The 19,545-nt window shown below is 38.5% G+C and overlaps 1 protein-coding gene across 1 annotated transcript in view; it reads right to left on the bottom strand.

Annotated features, from left to right (window-relative positions):
* The window catches only part of LOC140253702 (rho GTPase-activating protein 22-like), a 222,330-nt gene that overhangs the window by 76,318 nt on the left and 126,467 nt on the right, over positions 1-19,545 (bottom strand). Inside the window, exon 6 of the mRNA XM_072339445.1 lies at positions 8,350-8,415. Coding sequence (XP_072195546.1) covers positions 8,350-8,415 — 66 coding nt within the window. The remainder of the gene's footprint in view (positions 1-8,349; positions 8,416-19,545) is intronic.

Raw genomic sequence — 19,545 nt, 5'->3', positions numbered from 1 at the left:
TAAGAAATTATTTCATTATCTTCCATCATAGCTTCTCACAATCATGAAAAATTAAACTTGACCATGACATTTACAAGTCCCAAGTGCATTTTCATTGCTCCTTACATGCATAAAGGTCACAGAGGAGCATTAAGTGAGGGTAATTATCAGGACATAAACACCGCTCTGCTGGAATACAGTTTATGAAGGAATACATTTATTAAGAAATACACTTAGAGATTATAAATTGATGACTACAAGATTAGACACTGCGGTGTTTTTTTTATAAAACACTTGCTGAAGATATGTCACAAACCACTGACTGGGTGCAGATTGTGTGAACAGCTGCATGTCTCATGGTAGAAGATAATGATATATATGAAAGAACATTAATTTAATATTAAGCTGATATAACTTGACTTCCTGATGTTCAACACAGTATTTTTAGTCTAAGGAATACCTCTGCTTAGTTACTGAAGCAGTAAAGCTTCCATCTCTACTTAAGCACTCCAACTTCAGCAGTATTATGTTGTGTACCTTTCAGCTTTGGCTCTTAAGTTACGCTAGCAGTGCAAACTGTAACAGCAAGCACTTAACACTGAAATAGTAGAAAATCGATAGATGAACTAAGTTATTTGAGGCGCTACTAGAAGCACCATGCTTCTACAAAAGACAACAGTTATAATCTCACAAAGATTACACTATCACACAGCCAGCAAAGCAATGATCCAGATCTTTAGATGGCAGTATGGAAAGATACAACTTTACGAGCAGAGGTCTCAAAGTTGAAAGAATGTCACCTTCTGAACCTAGAAGAGATGCAGCTACAAAGGGAAAAAAAAATAAAATAAAAAAAATAAAAAAAAATCAGGCTCACCCCACTGCCATGTTTACTTCATATTTGAGCCAACACACACAATGATGAGAAGGCTTTTTCCCACTCCAATTAGCCTTTTGGAAAAGACATGATTAGGATTGGTTCACAACTGAGAATGATGAATCTGGATCTTGATTACTTACTTAGCTCACAGTCACCCTGTGCTGGTGACAAACTGCCACAGTTCTGTCTGTGCTGCCGAAAGCTCTCAGCAAGGAAAATCAGTAGCAGAGATACCACAATCTTTCCCACAGTAGCAGGTAGGAAGCTTTCCTGTCATTCCACCGTAGCCCTGCTACGTCTGCTCTGATTTGGGTTTGAGAATCACAAGCATATTTGGTGCAGTCTTTTCCTGAGGCATCTTTTTGCCAAACCTTCCCAAACATCAAACAAATAACACGTTAATTAGACTTCAATCCCGCCTTGGCTGAATTCAAAATTATACTATTCAAATGCATGTTTTAGAAATATAAGAAAGGCAAAGATACTGTGTGAATACTTCATTACCTTTCTAAACTTGCCAAGATTGTCGTTTGGGTTACATTGAAAAAAAGAAAGCAGTTAACTTTGAACAACAGACTTCAGTAACAACCTATATGTTAGCCGTCACTTAAATTTTCTCTTCCTACAGCCAAGCTCTTTAGCCAAGACTTATGCAGCATACCACCTCATTTATTTATTTTTTAAAGTAGCATGCTATTACTCTCTAACTCAATTTATCAGTGAGCTGTCTGTCATTCTGTTAAGGATCAGCATCTCCTCCTCCCAGAATTGTACCCAAATCCAAGTATTGCGTCTTCCTAGGAGTCCCCATCTCCCAGGTGCCTCTCAAGCCACTGAAGCATCCAGTTCTCCTGCTACCAGTACTTCTGGGTTAAAATCAGTGATTTCATTCCCTTAAAACTTTGTTCAAGTGGCTGTGAATTCCCAAAGAAACAGGTTGCCTCATAGACTTTGTCAAACTACCCAAAATTTCTTTCCCTGGACTTCTGTTTATGTCCTTCTCCTGCTAAAAATCTTGCTCTCCCTGAAGAACAAACTCACCTGCCCTTGGCCAAGACTGGAGACATCCCTTTCAACCCAAGCCATTCCACGATTCTTTTCCTTCAGTAGCTACTTTTCTCTCTTGCACAGATTCACTGTATGAGCCCTGAACTTCCATCTTTTCCATCAGCAGAAACAGCTGAAGCAGATGTAACTCTCATCAGCCAATTCCCCTGAAGATTACATGTAGCCCTATAGCCACATGTAAAAAACGCTTCACTGTTAATTCAACAGAGAACATGGCTTCTCCTTTAGGTGAAATCTGATGAGGTTAATGCTGAATCTAATACGAACAGAAACTATAGCTGAAATACCCTGGACAAAACTCACATGTGGAAAGGAATCCTGACACATCCCTAATCTGTTAATTACAATTCTAATTAGCGGCTTTAGCAACTTCTGTTTCATTGCTGTTGCATGTTTCAGAGAGACCACTGGGAGCAAGAAATCTGCAGTTGGAAAGGGATGCTGGGGCAGTCGATTGTTCCACTAATTCACACAGATCATATGGGGAAGAAATTAAACGCAGTCTGGCACTTTGTTCACTTTGCATGCCATACTGTAGAACCCCCTCCAAAATTACTAAGGATGTGCTCTAGAGAAGAAGTCCTAGCAATGCGTTCGCACCACCAGCTGTCATATATACTGTAATATATTTACCACTTGGCTATTTTGGTGGTGGTGGTGGGTTGTTTTGTTGTTTTTGTTTGTTTGTTTGTTTGTTTGTTTGTTTTGCTTGGATGGGATGTTTTTTATTTATTTACTAAATATGATACCATAATCCAGGTTTACAGAACCCTTCCAGCTCCAGTACATCTCAACATTCACTTCCAAAAGCAGTAATCTCTGGGAAGGGCAATGAAAGAAATTTCCCTCAACCCAGAAAAGCCTCATATCTACCTTAATTACCTACTACAACAGCAATAGGTTAAGAACATTCAGAATTGTAGGGTGTCACCCACAAACCTTGCACAGTTGATTTTGCATTTGTAACATCAATATTCAGCCTAAGAATCACAGTCTACCCCACTTACACCAGCATCTCCTTTTAGCCCTTCCTTCAGACTGACAGAACAATAGTTCAGAGCAAAACAATTCACAGTAAATACAGGTATTCAGGAAGGTAAAAAAAAAATAAAATCAAATTGTACTGTAAAAACTGGTAATAAAAAAACAAGAGGCATTAAATACAGATTTTCTTACTACAACGGACATGTGAATTAGCCTAACATAATATTTCATCTTCAAGACTGTTTCTTATCAGAGAAGTAACCTAAAGCCTATGGAAGCCTTGAGAAAAATGAATCTGAACATCTACCATATGGAAGGGTTCTGAAATTGTATTCCTGACTGACAGAGCTGTGAAAGAAAACAGGCGTAAGCGTAACACAACCTTGTCTTTCTGCTGAACAACAAAAGCTGTCTTTGTGCTTGCTGGCAACCATTTTTTCATCTGTGTTCATTTAAGGTCACACTGAGATGCCCCTACTCAAAATGAGACAGGTGTTATTCTCAAGAACAGTAATGTGGCAGGTAAGACAAAATTATTTCACCCTGGTAAATGATTTTAATTTTCAAAGCCCAAGATGTACAAGATGTACTTTGTACCTTCAAATTCAGAGGGGTAATGCTGAGTCCATTCACCAGCTCGACAGATTCCAGAGGAAAGGTAGGTAGACATGTGTACAATAAACGTAAGAAGCTTTGCAGTTTTACAGCAAATGAGGTCTCAACCCAGAGGGAGTTAAATGACTCAGGTGCAGATACAAAATGAGTGGTCAGCAGACATACAGATCTTGATTGCTGCCTGGCTCGGCCCATTTTGTTCCCTTGTAACTTCCCCGGAGCGCACTGGCAGAGATCTGTTATTCAGTAAAGCCCTCTATTTCTGCAGTTAATTTTCTTTCATTTCCCCTTTGCCTTAAATGAGAAAGTGGCATCCAACCCTACATGGAAGAAACACATATATGTCGCTCTTAAGTTCAGTCACGGACATGAATATTTGGAAATAAAAGCAGGAAATAGTTGAAATGTTGTAATGCTGAAGTCGAAGGTGCGATAAAAAGAAAGAGGGACTGAACCAGCTGTGATCTCATTGTGACTAGCACAACTGTTAGTTAAACCTTCTGCTTGTTAGTCCTGGTTGAACCTTCATAAGTGACAATCCCTCTTGCTCCTGTTGTAGTCTGGCAGAATGAACAAGCAAAGATGATAGGAATTCAGCATGCTAATGAAAGGACCAGATGTTTTGAGTAAATTTCTGCTAGCCTGAAATAATTCCTTCTGCAGCTATGGATATGCACTTTGATGTTTGGCCAGTCCCTACGAGTTTGATTTCAGTAACATTTTTCATGAATAATGAGAACATCCTCAGGATTTACTTTCTGACTTTTTTCCTCCCTTTTAAATGAGAAAGAACACTTCTTCTCCAAATAAAATTAGCCTGGTATAATGCTTCCTGTTAGTAATCCTATGACACACCCCACCTGAACTGAAGGGGAAGTTTAGAAAAGTTTCAGTTGAGCTGAAGTACAAAACTAAGACAAAACATATTTTTCCATTAAAATAATCTGATTTCCACAATCAAATTTTGTCAACCGAAATCACTGTGATACAGAGGAAAACTCAGAAGCATGATAGACTAGACACCTGACCTCATACCATCTCTCATAGCAGTGAAATGCTTTTAATGAAGCTGCAAGTTTTTTTAGGATAAATCTGTTATCTCAACTCCCTACAGATTCAATCTGCCATGAAAATGCTTTAGCATCAAGATGCAAGACCTGATGGTGGTTGCTGCCTCCCTGTGGGGATCTCCACTGCCCCAGCCCCTCACACACCTCAGCCTACTACTCAGAGAAGTAGTGACAGCTGCAGGCAAGAGTCAGCTCCCTCACTGCACTCTCCTGATTCCCTCCAATCAACTGCAGAAGTTGTCACTCTGCTTCAAAAACATTGGAATTTAGCAAAGCCTTATCAGGAGGCTTACTTAATTGCTGCTTCTAGGATTCTCCTGCCAGAGGGATCTTTGTTGTTTTCAGGTAGTCAGCCCCTAGAGGAAGTGCAGCTCCAGTCCTGAATAGGTAAAAACTAGGTATCAGTTATTTTTCACAGCATACTGGCACTGAACCGCATGGCAAATTAGAGAAATGCTGAAGGCAAATCATTTGCGAATTGACAGGAAAATTATGTAGCACCTCCACAGAAAAGCAGCTTCTATTTTCAGCAGTGGCTGGAAGGCCATGCCTTTTAAGACCTCTTTAATAACAATCAGATTTTTCCACACTGCCACAAGGAAGCTCTGCTTGAAACTGGACACAGAAAGTCCATGGACTAACCACTCTGGTAGCAGTACAGGTGGGGTCATCCTTCATCCCTAGGGTGGCAGGGAAAGATGCAGAGAGGATCATAAAACCCATCTGATAAATACATGGCTGAAAGCCATTGCAGGAATTTTGGCTTTTTCAACCCTGAGGCAGTGTACTCAGCACCTGGCCTGATGGCTATGGATGGGTCTCACCTGTCTCAAAGGGGAAAGGATTTTACTAGCCCACAAGCTGGCAGGGCTCCTTGAGAGAGCTTTGAAGTAGGTATGAAGGGAGAAGGGGATAAAACAAAGGCTCGCTAGAGATGAGCCGTGGGGGATAATGCTGGGGTTAGGGTGGTGAGGACAATGGCTCAGCTGAAGTGCATCTACACCAATGCACAAAGCATGAGCAACAAGTAGGAGAAACAGGAAGCCACTGTGTGGCAGGCAAGCTATGATTCAGTTGCCATTACTGAAACATGGTGGGATGAATCCCACAACTGGAGTGCTGCAACAGAGCAGCTTTCCGTTGTACTCCAAGCCAAACTGATGTGAACTAAGAACCCTAAACATATTAACAACCTACTGCAGACATCTCATGTAGAACTGCATGCTACAAGTTAGGCTTGGCCTTCTGATGAACTGAACTGCAAACTACAAACCATGGCTTAGCTGAGGGTTTTCCTGGAAAGAACATGCATTTAACTGAGCTGAGTGAAGATAAGTAAATTAAAAACAAACTAAGCAGTCCAAAACCATTAAAATATGCAACCTCAACCAGCAGGTGTGACCAGACTTTTTTAGTTTATATTTTAAGCCAAGCTACAACATAACATGCACCTTGCACAGATTTGTGACTTGGGTTCACTTATGCTTTCCAGTTCACTACATGGTTTCTATGGCAAGCATCTCTTGCTTTGAACAGCCCATCACTAACACCCCCCACTTTTTATTTCAAAGAGAGACAGAATAAAAAGGCCTATCAGTTCAACCCAGACCCAGGTTTGTTAGGGCCAGAATTAGGTGAGCTCTGCTACAATGCCCATATTACTAAACACTACTGATCATAAACATAGCAATGGTTATTGATAAAACTTGGGTTCTGGGCTTGCAGACGTGTTAAATATATTTAAGTATTTATGTGCAGTGAAAGACAGAATAGAAAGAAAAATAAAGCCAGTGGTAGAAGAGAAAGCTAGCTAGTGTGTCTTGCTTTCCCAACCTTGCAAGACTTACTAGGGTAAGAAAGTGTTATTGAGAATATGTGCATTAGATAAATATGAGGACAAAGTACAGGAACAGAGAAGAAATAATTCTAAAGACAAACAAGGTTTAAATTATCATGTATGCATCAAGACTGCTGGAGAGAATAAAATTTCAGCTATTCCACCATTGGAGTCTTGGGGCACATTTTCTACACACAGGTGTGCAGAAAAAAAATCCAGATTGCATTGTACTGTCATGATGGAGCAGAGAACTGTAATTAATGACAGGTTAGTATTTTCCAATCCCCTTTTCTTATTGTCTCCGATGATGAAAGAATTTATTTATCCTGTATACACAAAGATTTCTGTGACTACAAAGGACATGAACGTGAAGGACCTCACAACAAAGCAAAGATGATGGCAACCTCCATGTCCACCACCATAGTCAGTAGTCAGAATATCAAACAAACACAATCTCCAAAGCTAATCCTTTGCTGCATCAACAGCAATATAATACAATTTCAAAAACTTATTAAAATTGCCTAGATGGTAGAATATTTCGAACTAGAGACTTGGCCTCAATAACCTTTCAGCTAATTTGAAATGGCAAAGGAATGAAAGCAAAGTATCAGTATGAAGATTTCCCTTTAGCATCCTGAGTATTTGTTAAACACCAGCATACTAATTATCTGCATGGTTAAGACTTCTTACATTCTGGGTGTCCCTGCGTCAAATTAGAACTGGAAAGGAGGTAGTGAGATCTGGAACATATTTTTTTGCTAATACACAGCATTTGAGTTTCACTTGGTGTTACATCCTGCATTATTTGTTTTGTTTAAGCTAAAGCATGATTTTCCTAATGAAATTACTATAGCTTCCAATAAATGAGATTTTAGAATGTTTATATATATATATATATATATATATATATATATATATATATATATATATAAAGTAAAAACATATTTTTATACTGAAAATTTTTTGTGCAAGGGCATACTTTGATATGTAATCCTAAAAAGCAGCTTATTCAGAACCACTTGCCTTATACTTCCATTCATCTAGCTAACAAGTGATAAATTGAATATTTCTATTTTCAGGATGTTTGGCAGACAGAGGGTTAGTTAAAACAATATTCAAAAAGTAAAATCCTGAATAAAGATAATATCTAAAAATCAGGCAGCACAACAAATATTCACAGACTTGAGAGCATTTCCTGGGACAGCTTTTAGTCCCTGAACAGTGGCATATTTTTCACATTTTTATGACTGCAAACATTTTGCCATTGAAATTTTATTGCTTCACTTGTGAGCGGTAAAGATTTATAATTGGTCCCAGAAGTATGACTAACACGAGGGTATTTTTCTCAAAGTCACTGAGAAGTCGTAGATTAGAAAAACATTTGCAGTGACCATTTTTGTGATTTTAGCCTTTGCTAAGATGTTGAATAGAATTTGTCTTCATAATTAGCCCTTTAGTTGCAATAAATTAGAATCTTTTGTGTTGAATGATAAACTCCATCCAGCTGAGAAACAGTAAAAGAGATGTATAATAATTAAACATAACACTCTATTTCTTCAAAGAAATTAGTCTTTTACTTTGTACCTGTCATTTATTTAAGAGGCCTCACCTTCAGTACCAATACTATGATTTCCATGGAGAACATTAGTAACACTACACACTTCAAAATACCAGCCACTCCCTCGCACTCTGGCATTCCAAAAAATGTCCCTTAATCCAGAATGACCGAAACCCTGGTGCAGCTGCTTTTCAACCCCAGAGAAGCTTTAATTCACAATAGGATTTCTAACTGGAGTGCTGTGGGGACTTCTTCAGCTCTGGCTCACGACAGTGCATGGGAGCTGGGTTTACCACATGCCTCACCATCCCATGAAGTTTAAAAATCCTATCTGCCATCCCTAAGGGAAGCTTCTTACCTGGCAAGTGATATTCTGGAGATGACCATGGGACAGCCATACCAACTTCTCTTGGAGCGCTGTGATCTAAAGATAAGAGACAAGGGTCATAAATACATCATTTAATAAGGAGACAAGCTCTGCAGCCTTTGCCTTATTAGCCACCTGGAGCTGTCAAGCTGCTGCAAGGCAAAATTTTGAATATAAATGAATGCTGCATGTGATTGTCCCAGATTCATCATTGTTTCTCTTCAACTTCCATTTACCTCCTCTCCAACTTGACAAGAACAAAAGACAAAACCTAAATATGGGGGAAAATGAAAAGATTTCGGCTGCTCATAGTTTCCACAACACCAGAGCTCTAATGCTACCAACACCTGAGATAACAACACCTCAGGGAAATCCCCCTTGGTAATGCAGCCACTGTTATTTCAGGTAATACAGATAATATTTAGGTATTAAAAAACTGCTAGGTGCTCTGAGCAACTGGTGGTGAAAGAATAACTTCTTTTCTCTCAATTTGATGTGATTCTTACAGAAGAGTGATATTTTATACTGTCATTATTTTTACTGCTGATTCTTTCCAATAAATGTCCAAGATTAGGAACAAGGCCAAGAGCCAAATTTCACATGCTAAGGGTTAGGAAAAACTCAGTAACATTTGATTTTCCTCATCACTGCTTCTTTTGTATCCCAATAATCCATTTTTGGGACAGATTCTAATTTCAGGCGCAGTGTGGGCATCCCATGGTACTTAAGTAAAATCTGTTACTGTGCAACATGCATGACAGTCAAGTCTGGCCCTTCTATTGTACATGGAACATTTGCATCAAGTTATTTCCATGGCTTTTGATAATGACTACACTTTCTTATATTTATATATATATATATATATATATATAATTTATTTATTTATTTATTTTTGCCTAAATTGCTTTTCATTCCACAGATGGCAATTACAAAAAGCCCTACCATATTGAACTTACAAAAATAAACTTGTCTAAGGTTACATACAAATGCACCACAAAACAGAGCACTATCACAGTCCCTATTCTGAAGACTTGGGCCCTGCCTTCCTTGCTGTCCCAGCAATGAAGGGAACTAGTGATGTCAGAATCTAGGTCAGACCCAAGAGCAGAGGACCTGTGACACTTTTCCTTAACTCCACAAAGCCTGCTGTCATGCCAGCTCTTGGCTTGCACAGAGCAGAGCCACCGGGATGAGGCCAGTTAGTAAAAACAACCTGGGTTTGCTCTTGACCGGTGCTGTTTCTTTAAATATCTTCAAAGCAACTTTTAGCATCTTCACAAAGACAAAATCAATTGTTTGCCAAAGTCTTCTCTTAAAGAAACTGATTATCTCAATTTGTCCCAAACTCCAATTGCTTTGTTTTCAAAGGGCCAATCTAACCTCTGTATGGTATGTACATGGTTTTTTATTAAATCCAGAGGCAAAGCACCATGTCCTCTTATTTTATATCACCAGCACTTCCCTTAGTCACAGTTTTACTTTAATGTAGTCCCCCAGTCAAAACAATATTTTGCTCATAGCTAAGGAATCCCTAGAAATACACCATTTCCTTTTTTTCTTTCCATGCACCTAAGATAAATGTAACTTCCTGTTTTATTTAATGGCATTCAGTTTCAAAATGTTAAGTGCTGGATAAATGTAGGTTGTTTTGTCTCACTTGGATGTTCACAGCACTTTCATTTTGACTTTTCTCCTACTACTAACTAGAATGTCATCCTACACTGCCTTTAAGATCTACACCTATATTTATGTAATGGTTTCTAGTGTTTCAGATCCAGCTCCAAGATCTATTTATTTCATCTTTTATTTTAAATTCTTCTTTTGGTTGTTTCTCTGAGGAGTCAGTTTTGGCTTCTTGGTTTACTTATGAGTGGTCATTATATTCTTTTGTTTATTTGTTGCATTTTTTCCAAAATTTCTCTGAAAGCTAAAATACATATTATTATTATTATTACAAGGGTATTAGTAACCTGGTGCTTGTATTCTTGCTTTTCAATTCAGTTGTCTGACTCACGTAATACTTATCTGAGAAAAATATATATTTTAAAAGCTGACTTCGAAAGCTGCACTGGTATAAATCTGCAGAACTTCCTTGCAAGCAGCAGCACTCTGCCAGTCTCTTAAATCTACAGCAGGTCACGATTTGGCCTAAAGGTATTAACCCTTCTACTTGCCTTTAGCACACAGCTCATTAAAAAGAAAAAAAAAAAAGATGAAGTCTTTCCTAGACACTTTATTCTCCCAAATAACCACCAGAAAATTAAAATTTCCTTCTTTGTTTCTGGCTGCTGCTATAATGATTCTTTTCTTTCCTAGCAGCACTAAGAATGCCTCATTTACCCTTATCTGGCCACAGGTAAAGACACTCACCACAAGCTTGTTGTCCTGCAGCATTTCTGTTCTACTTACTCAACATCCCTTTGCACCTTTAAACCATCTCCACCCCCACTGGAGGCTACCAGCTTCTGATATTCTACTGCTGTTCTCATCAAGTGCAACAAGAGTCTTCAAATCTCTAAGCCAACTACGTTTGTTTCAATAAATCAGGAGATAATAACACTTGGTCTAATTTACATCAATGAAATCCTACATTTTAAGTGCACAGTACACAAAACAGCAAACAGCAATTCACTATTTGTTTGCCATTACCCCTTCAACTTCTTTCCACACATCACAATAGCTTTAATGCTGCTGGAACACTAACAGCTTTGTTTGCCATCCTGTCCTCTCAAACTGTTCAACATGAAAGCTATCTCAACAGCTGCTTTGATTCCTGTACACCTAAGCCACTTTGCTCTCAGCACTTTATTAAGCTAACAATAATTAAGAGTAGTTTGATTTTCAAGTAAACATAAAATTCAACACAACAAACTTGAACTGAAAGAGCCATCAAACTATATCAACCCATCTCAAAGAAAACCATCAATATATGAAAGAAGTTCCAGTAAGGCAGGCAGTCCTATTTTGCAAATGAGTACCAAAATATTTCTTCCAATGGCTGTGTTATGTATCAGCGTGAGTTAACCATAAGATAGTGCTCGTAGTTTGAATGGCATCTATTCTACTAGCTAGGTTTTCCATGCATCCAGGTGGCAGTTCTCAGTTCGCATAACCTGGGGAGAATTTAAATTGGAGGCCTCTGAAGACATACCTACGCATGGTAGCAGTAGCCCAAGGCTGTACAGAGAAAGGTGCACATCATAACATTATCATGAAGAACATTTTAAAAGAGACTGTAAACACTCATGAGTAGGGGCCATGTTTTACTTTGCTCCTACATGAACAGTGAGGAACAACAGAATTTTGGTAGTGCCTTGACTCTCCAGGTGCGCATCATTAGATGCTGTCACAACACTGTTTTAAACAAATGTCTTCAGGAAGTGTGAAGACCTCCCGTCTAGATGAAAAATTAGTGTTTTTTTTTTTTTTTTGTTTGTTTTTATTTCTATCTGGATAGAAAAACAATTCAAATGGTAATAAAGATTACAGAAAGGAGGAGAAGTGAAAAAAGCAAAAAGGCAAAGAGGGGTAGCAGATGTAACTCTCTGTTGAATCTGAAATAAAAAAATAAATGCTTGCTAGACATATTGGTAGTATCAGAAGCACAGGAAGATCAGATGCTGACACTCATATTTGAGCTGATAACTACCTGCATATTTAAGCCAAAATCACACTGTCCTCTGGAACATCCAGCCTTCCTGTAACCACTGAAAAGATGTTTCTGTACAAATTACTGCAAGTTAAAAGGCCATCAACCCATTTCTTCAATAGTTCCTATTTCAATCAGCTATTATAAGTGAGATTACATTAATATTAATTTTCTTAATGACTGATAAATTAAATGAATTTCTTGTTAAATGACGTGCTATTGTTTCAGCAATATTGTTAGTGATTACACCTCCACAACTTCCTTTATCAATGCAACAGCAAGGGTCTGACTGGTAGGATGCTTCTGAAGTTATTCATATCATGGGCAGTTCTAGTAAGATTCCTCACTAGGTTTTTACAACTGCAGTAGTTCCTAGTATGATTCTGTCATCACACATTTATGAGTTCAGTTTCACAGTACAGGCACTATCCTAATTCTTCCATAAGAATGTGGGCTGCGCATGCAGCTTGCTGTTTATCTGAAAGCGAAGTGCACAGTTTTACTGCACAACATAGTTTAAACAAGGTCAGGGTGACAGCTTTCTACAGGATGCTGTGGTGAAATGGACTGTAAAATGCTCCTGCTATGTCAGAGAGGGAAGAAAAGAATATTCTAATAACCACACTCAACAGAAGGTAGAACCAGAATTTTAAACACATGATGAGGATTGCATTTCTCCCTTGGAATTCAGCATAACTGTTACTTAATACATGAGGAAGATCAATTACTAAAGCTTTATTTTCCTGTACAGAGTAAATAGTTTCAGGGTTTCTTCCTTAAGTCTCAAGATTATTTCTAGCTACTCAATGTCCAAATGGGAAGATACGTACCGAAAAAACCCACTCATCATCTCAATAGCTGCACTATGAACCACCTGTCCATACTAAGCCATCTATTTACAAGTTCTAGCCTCAATGGCAATGGATTGATACCAAGGAACTGAAGCTACAGTTGACTGAAGTAGTTAAAATATATTATAATTATATATGCTCATATTAAAATAAGCATATGACAATAAAAGAGTCAGAACAAATTAGAGAAGCTCCGCTTTCTCTTGCCATCTACACCACCAACTATTCCAGCTACATTCGAGGCTGCACATACACCATTCATATTTCATGCTACACGCACTGGTAGAGTTTGTTTTTTTTTCCAGTTATTGCTGTAACACATTAATGTTTTTTACTAATGTCGTGATACTACTGGTCTTCATCAAAGCAAAGGACTATTCAAAACAGCACAGTATCTCTGACAATCATTAGCTTAATATAAAAACATAGCAAGCCTTCACTGTGAGTTCCCTAGCAAATCTTCAAACTACCAGAACCAGATACTCAATATTTAAATTTTACAGCCTCTTCTAAAACTTACACCAATGGACCCACCTTTATAATACTGTGTTGAAACCAGTCGATTTTATTTATTTATTTTTTAACTGATAATCTTCTGCAGCAGCATTCCACAACTTATGAAAGTTGGGAAAAAAGACTGCTTCTTTCTAGCTTTTAGTCTATTTCCAAATACTCTCCCCTTATGGAAGAAACATTTAATATCCCCTTCCTACTTCACTGCATGTTTCCGACTCATTATTTTACAGATTCCCTTCTTTGCATCCTTTCAGTTATCTTTTCTCCAGCACAAAGACTTCTTGTCTCCTTTATCACTCATGGTCCAAACAGTTTGAAAAATGTGGTAAGCCTTGTTCATCTCCTTGTGTAGTTTTTCAACGTTCTGCTTTAACTTTTCTGCATGGTTTGCAACGGCAGCAGAATTCCATCTAACAATTAAGATGTGGACACCAAGCAAACTGACCCATTATCAGAATTGCCTAAAATAGCTTAGAAGTGATAACAACCTGTTCTGCACCCTACATGTTACATGTACATCAACACTGGGTTACATATACACAAGGTAGATAGAAAAAAAGAACCCTACTTCATTAGTCACCTTACAGAAAACACAACTGTAACGTTAAAAATAATCTGCAGTTCACCTCAGAAACATTACAGGTTGCAAACATTTTTCCATAGAGTGCGATTAAGTTTAGTGCAATGAATATTTACCTATATTGTCAACTGAGAACTGGTGGGATGCTTGTATAGGGAATAATTTATTTCCTTGAAAGCCTGTAAATAAATCCTCCCTCAGAATCAGCTTTCCTTTATTATTTCCCCTCAGTCCCAATAAATACCCTTTAAAACCTCTCACAACAGGAGAGGCCACAATGCAGAATTTTAATGGTAGTCACAGCTTCTAGGAACTCTCCAAGCAATAACTTTTTTTTTTTTTTTGCAAGGAATGAACACTATACAAAAGTACTGAAAAACGTGAGAAAAATATCCTCGAGCTCTCTTGAAAAACAAAGTGTTTTCTACTTAAAAAAAGCAAACAAACTACATGCAGCCTTATAAGAAAGGAAAGGAGAAAAAAAAATAGCAACCTGAAGGGGTAAAACACAGAAGGCACAACAATGCTCCAATTAATCAGGTATAGGCAACAATAAAAGATGGAAATGCTATCTAAAATGCCCCTGTGGTCAATAAGAACCGGTTTCCAGACACAGATAAGAGAGCTGGGGTATTAACTGTGCCAACAGTGCCCTGCTTGCTATGCCAACAGAATAACAAAAATGGAAATAATGTCTGATTGAACTGCTCATGACTTTCCATGAGATATCAACTGTACTAACTGCAAAATTTCCAATGGATTCTCTGAAACTTTGCTTTGTAACTAGCTGGTGTTTTATTTTTTCATCATTTTAGAGCTGCAATGTGGGGATGGAAGTAGAATTTACAGCCTTGCTTTATTCTAGTTTGTGTTTCAGAGACTGTGGTACTGGGGTACAATGCAGGGTATTGAAATCAAATCAATGAAAGCCTCATGAAATAATTGACAATGTTTGACTTTAAATTACGTAAATGCTGAAAAAAAATATCTGAATTTGGACTTTTTAGCTTCAGAATACATTTTGAATATAATATTTCAGAATGTTGCTCCAAAAGTAACGTTTCCTGTTTTATTTTGTCACACCACTATGTTAGAGTTGCCTGTTGAAGGTATGGCAGTAGAGGATGAACCTTGCCACCAGTATCTCACTAAATACAGTTGCCATGTGACAGATGGTAGCAGAAGGGCAGTCTAACAAATGGTGTCTGACAAAAAAGTGTGTAGCAAGAGCGTGTTATTGAATTCCTCCATCCAGAAAAATTTGCACCCACCCACATTCATTGATTCACTGCTGAACTGTTTGGCTGGAATTAGCTGGATGGTCACACTCAGATCTGTGGTTAGCATCTCAGTATCCAAAAGGTGACCAGAAACAAGCGGCATTTCTCAAGGACTGCTGAAGGGACTGGTGCTATTTAACATCTTTGTGGGCAATCTGGATAGTGGGATTGAGTGCACCCTCAGCAAGCTTGCAGACAACACCAGGCTGAGCAGTGCAGTTGACACACTAGAGAAAGTGGATGGCATTCAGAGGGACCTAAACAGTCTTGAGGGGTGGGCCCATACCAACCTCACTAAGCTCAATAAGGCCAAGTGCAAGGTCCTGCAACTGGGTTGGGCAATCCCAAGCACAAATAGAGGCTGGGTAGAGAACTGCTTAAAAGGAGCCCAGAGAAGATTATTTGGGGATGTCAGCTGATGAAAGATTCACCAAGAGATGGCAATGTACACTTGCAGCCCAGAAAGCCAACTGTATCCTGGGCTGCATCAAGAGAAACATGACCAGCAGGTCAAGGGAGGCAATTCTGCCCCTGTACTCTGCTCTTGTGAAACCCCACCTGGAGTACTGCGTCCAGTTCTGGGGCCCCCAACACAAGTAGGACATGGAGCTGTGGGCCTAAAGAGCAGCCCCGAAGATGACCAGAGGGGTGCTGAACTAGATCTTAAAGGTTGCTTCCAACCCAAACCATTCTATAATTCTATGACTGTACTCATGGAGACCAAACCAGTAGACATGAGCACAGAAAGGTCGGACGTAGTGTGTTTTAAGCAATGGCAACAGAACTGTGAATGAGAAGTCATGTTCTGGACAGCCACATGTGACTGTCACATCACAAAATGAAGACTACCTTAATCAGCTGGAACACTTGAATCAGCAGATTACAAACAGCAAACTGTATAAAGAGCTGAATGTTGGCTTAAATGCACTGGAAATGATGATGGCAATACTGGTGTATCATGGAGTTTGTACCAGGAAGGCACCTATGAATGCTGAAATGGCAACAGAAAGAGCCCTGCATGCAAGTTAGTCTGGACCTACTGAACAAGCTTGAGGCTGAAGATGACAGTTTCTCGGATCCCATAATTACTGGTGATGAGACTTGGTGCAACCACTGCAAGCCAGATTTAAATCAGTATGTCCATGGAGGGGCAATGTGTGAATTCCTGATCAAAGAAGAAGCTCAAGACACAGCCCTAGGTAGGCAAAGTGACGTGCACTGTCTTCTAGACAGGACAGGGGGTGATCCTACTGGATTTCCTGTAACTTGGACAAGCTACCAACTCTGATCATTGCACTGCAGCACTAAGCTGAAGGCTCAAACTTCCAGAATCAGGTCAGAGAAGACAATCTTTCTCTTGCAACATGATAAGGCCAGGCCCCATCCCTATTTGAAGATCATACTAATCTTGACTGGGCTATCCCACTACACTCACCATACAGTCTGGATTTGGTGCCTTTTGACTTCCATCTGATCAGGCTGATGAAAGATGAACTGCATAGGCAACATTTTCCCAAAAACAACTCTGTCATAGCGGCTGTGAAACAGTGGGTCACCTGTGCTGGTAAACATTGGATAAGCATGGCATGCAGACTCTTGCTTATCACTGGCAAAAACGCATAGCTAATGGTGATGACTACAATGAAAAGTATTATTTTTTAGCTGAGATTTTCCTCTGTCAAATAGTGTTACTGTGCTCTTTTTATCTGTTGTGGTTTCCATGTAAATAAACAGGAGGCATTACTTTTGGAGTGACCTGCATATTAGTCTATAGAGTAATCCAACACAGAAGGTAGACTTTATTGAGCTGGGCTGTAGATGGGTCAACAGCCAGAGCTCTATAACACGCTGAAGGTCCACATTCCTGTATCATAAGTGGTGCTCCCAGGTGTTCTTTGGAATTACAGGACAACAGTCCTAAAACAACAAAGCAGCAGTTGCTCTGATACTAGTTGCCAGGGCTATGAAAGCCAATAAGTAATTTCTTCTAAAATATACAGAATCCCAGGCAGCATGCCGTTGCCAGTGCTACTATAAAGCAATACAATATATGCATTTATCCAGCTATCAGCCAAGTGAGATGGCAGATCATGACACATTTTTTACCATTAAAATGCTGGGAAGCTACTTAAATATCAATGCACTCATTATGAAAACATCTTTTTGGCATTTGCTTCCAATTATGGCTTCTGCTTTAGCATGACCAGTTTTCTTCGCTGTATTCAAACGTGATGGCTATCTGAATGACTGAACACGATTATGGAAATGCTGGCTCACATCTCCCAAAATGGGTATTTGTGGAGAGGCTGTCAATTGGAAATATTTATAAATCTATCAGGAGATAAAGCACATTTTAAAAGGACATCTGTGTACAAGATGCAGTCAAAATAAACAGTACTATCATGCAGGCTCATTGGATGATGCAGAAGAGGTGCAGTTGGCAAGCGTTATGTTGCTTTAACAGTATATGGTTCAGTTGTATAATGCCACTGCCAGTCCAAACTGTATCATTATATGATTCTATGAAATATGAACTTATTAAAATAGACATTAATTTCTTTTCAGAAACCAAAAAGCTAAACCCAAGACCTATTATCAAAGAATTTTTGCAGTATGAAAACAAAAGCTTTCTTTGCACAGACACAATAGAAATCATAATCACGTCTATCATCCAAATGGTTTCTTTTAGAAATGAATTTCATAAATTTTGAAACAGTTGTGCAGAATTTAACTTCACAGAACTATTAACACAAAATAAAGCATTAACACCTACTACTCTGGCTTTTTTTTAAGCTATTTGCTGGTTTTATTCTAATTGCTGCACTTTAATTTTATTTTGAGGGAATCATCCTCATTAAACAGGTGTATTACAAATATTTCATTGCAAAAGGACAGAAGGCTTCCTAATATATTTTAGGCAGCACTCACCGCTGATAATCACTGGAATCATTTAAATTGCAATGCCAGCTAATTTACACATGCTAAATCAAACACTGTAACTAGAGGTTCTGTAGCAGTGAAAGTTTATTTGCCTGGAGTTATCTCTCTGATGCACTCCAGTATATGGGGTAGAGATATCCTATCTGATTCTCAGCAGCACAAAGAATATCTCCTCTTCTTCTATTGTAAAACTGTAAGACAACACCAAATTCCCTCCCAAATCTATCTGTCTATATACAATATTAGACATTGTTACCTGGCAAAAATACTTGAAATCTGAATCTAAAGCTTTCAAGATTTGTGACTATCAGGAAAGAGAGACAATGAAATCAAATAACCAAAATTCTAAACCCATTTCTGCAATACTGAAAAATGCAACTGTTTTTTTTATCAGTTTAAACAAAGAATCTTGGAATTTACAACTGCGTAGTTCATGCAGTCAAAAGCACAGCTAAAAGCTAGGTCTATTAGACCATGTTTCAGAGCTATGCTAATTTTGTACACAAAAGGTTAATACTTTTCATTATTTCTCCTAAGACAAGAATTCTACATTCACCATTTGGTTGGTAAATGATAAAGTCTGTGAGATTACATTTTTCTCATAAAGCCTAAATAATTCAAGAGAATTAGAAAACCAAACTGATTTGTATAGACAGCCAAAGAATGAGACTTGGAGTATTTGAGGCCAACAAAAGTATTACTTCCAGATGCTCAACTATCATATACTATTTTAGAAATGCACATAAAACTGAATGTGCATTAATGGCTCAGTGTTTGAAAGAGTAAAAATTAAAATCGTTGGCTTTTTCATAGAAAAAGTCCTTCCTAGTCCTTGGCAGATCAGTAGAAATTAGAAAGGACAACGGTAAAAAACACAGACCATGTTCGCAATAACTAACTAGTAGCAAATTAAAATGTGAAACCTGTCTGCACTTGTTTCAGCTACCAACAAAAGAGAGGCACTAGCGCTGAATTACATTTTGTGCAAATCATGCAGTTTTCTTTTTAAACACAAGATGATTCTGAATTAACCACACTAGATGTTTTTGGCTGACTGGGGATCAAGTTGCCCTCTTTTTAATGACAGTGTGACAGAGTAAGAGAGGTAGGTGTTCAAGCTACAACACTGAAACAGGTGTGCCCACAAGATGCGCTCCCCTACATGTTTCTATGAACAATCCACTTAGGCAAACAAGAGGGCACTGAGGTGGTAATCACAGTGATCCCAAGCTGAAGTTTATGCTAATAAACTAAACAAGCTATGTTATACTGGATTTCCTTACTTCTCATCAGGACCAATGTAGAGAAGTGACTTCTTCCATCTGATTGCTGCACAATTCTTATGGACAATGCCTTTGGCACTCTATGGAA

The sequence above is a fragment of the Excalfactoria chinensis genome, chromosome 6, assembly GCF_039878825.1.
Source record: "Excalfactoria chinensis isolate bCotChi1 chromosome 6, bCotChi1.hap2, whole genome shotgun sequence".
In the NCBI taxonomy this organism is placed as follows: Eukaryota; Metazoa; Chordata; class Aves; order Galliformes; family Phasianidae; genus Excalfactoria; species Excalfactoria chinensis.
This window is presented reverse-complemented; position numbering and strand designations above follow the sequence as displayed.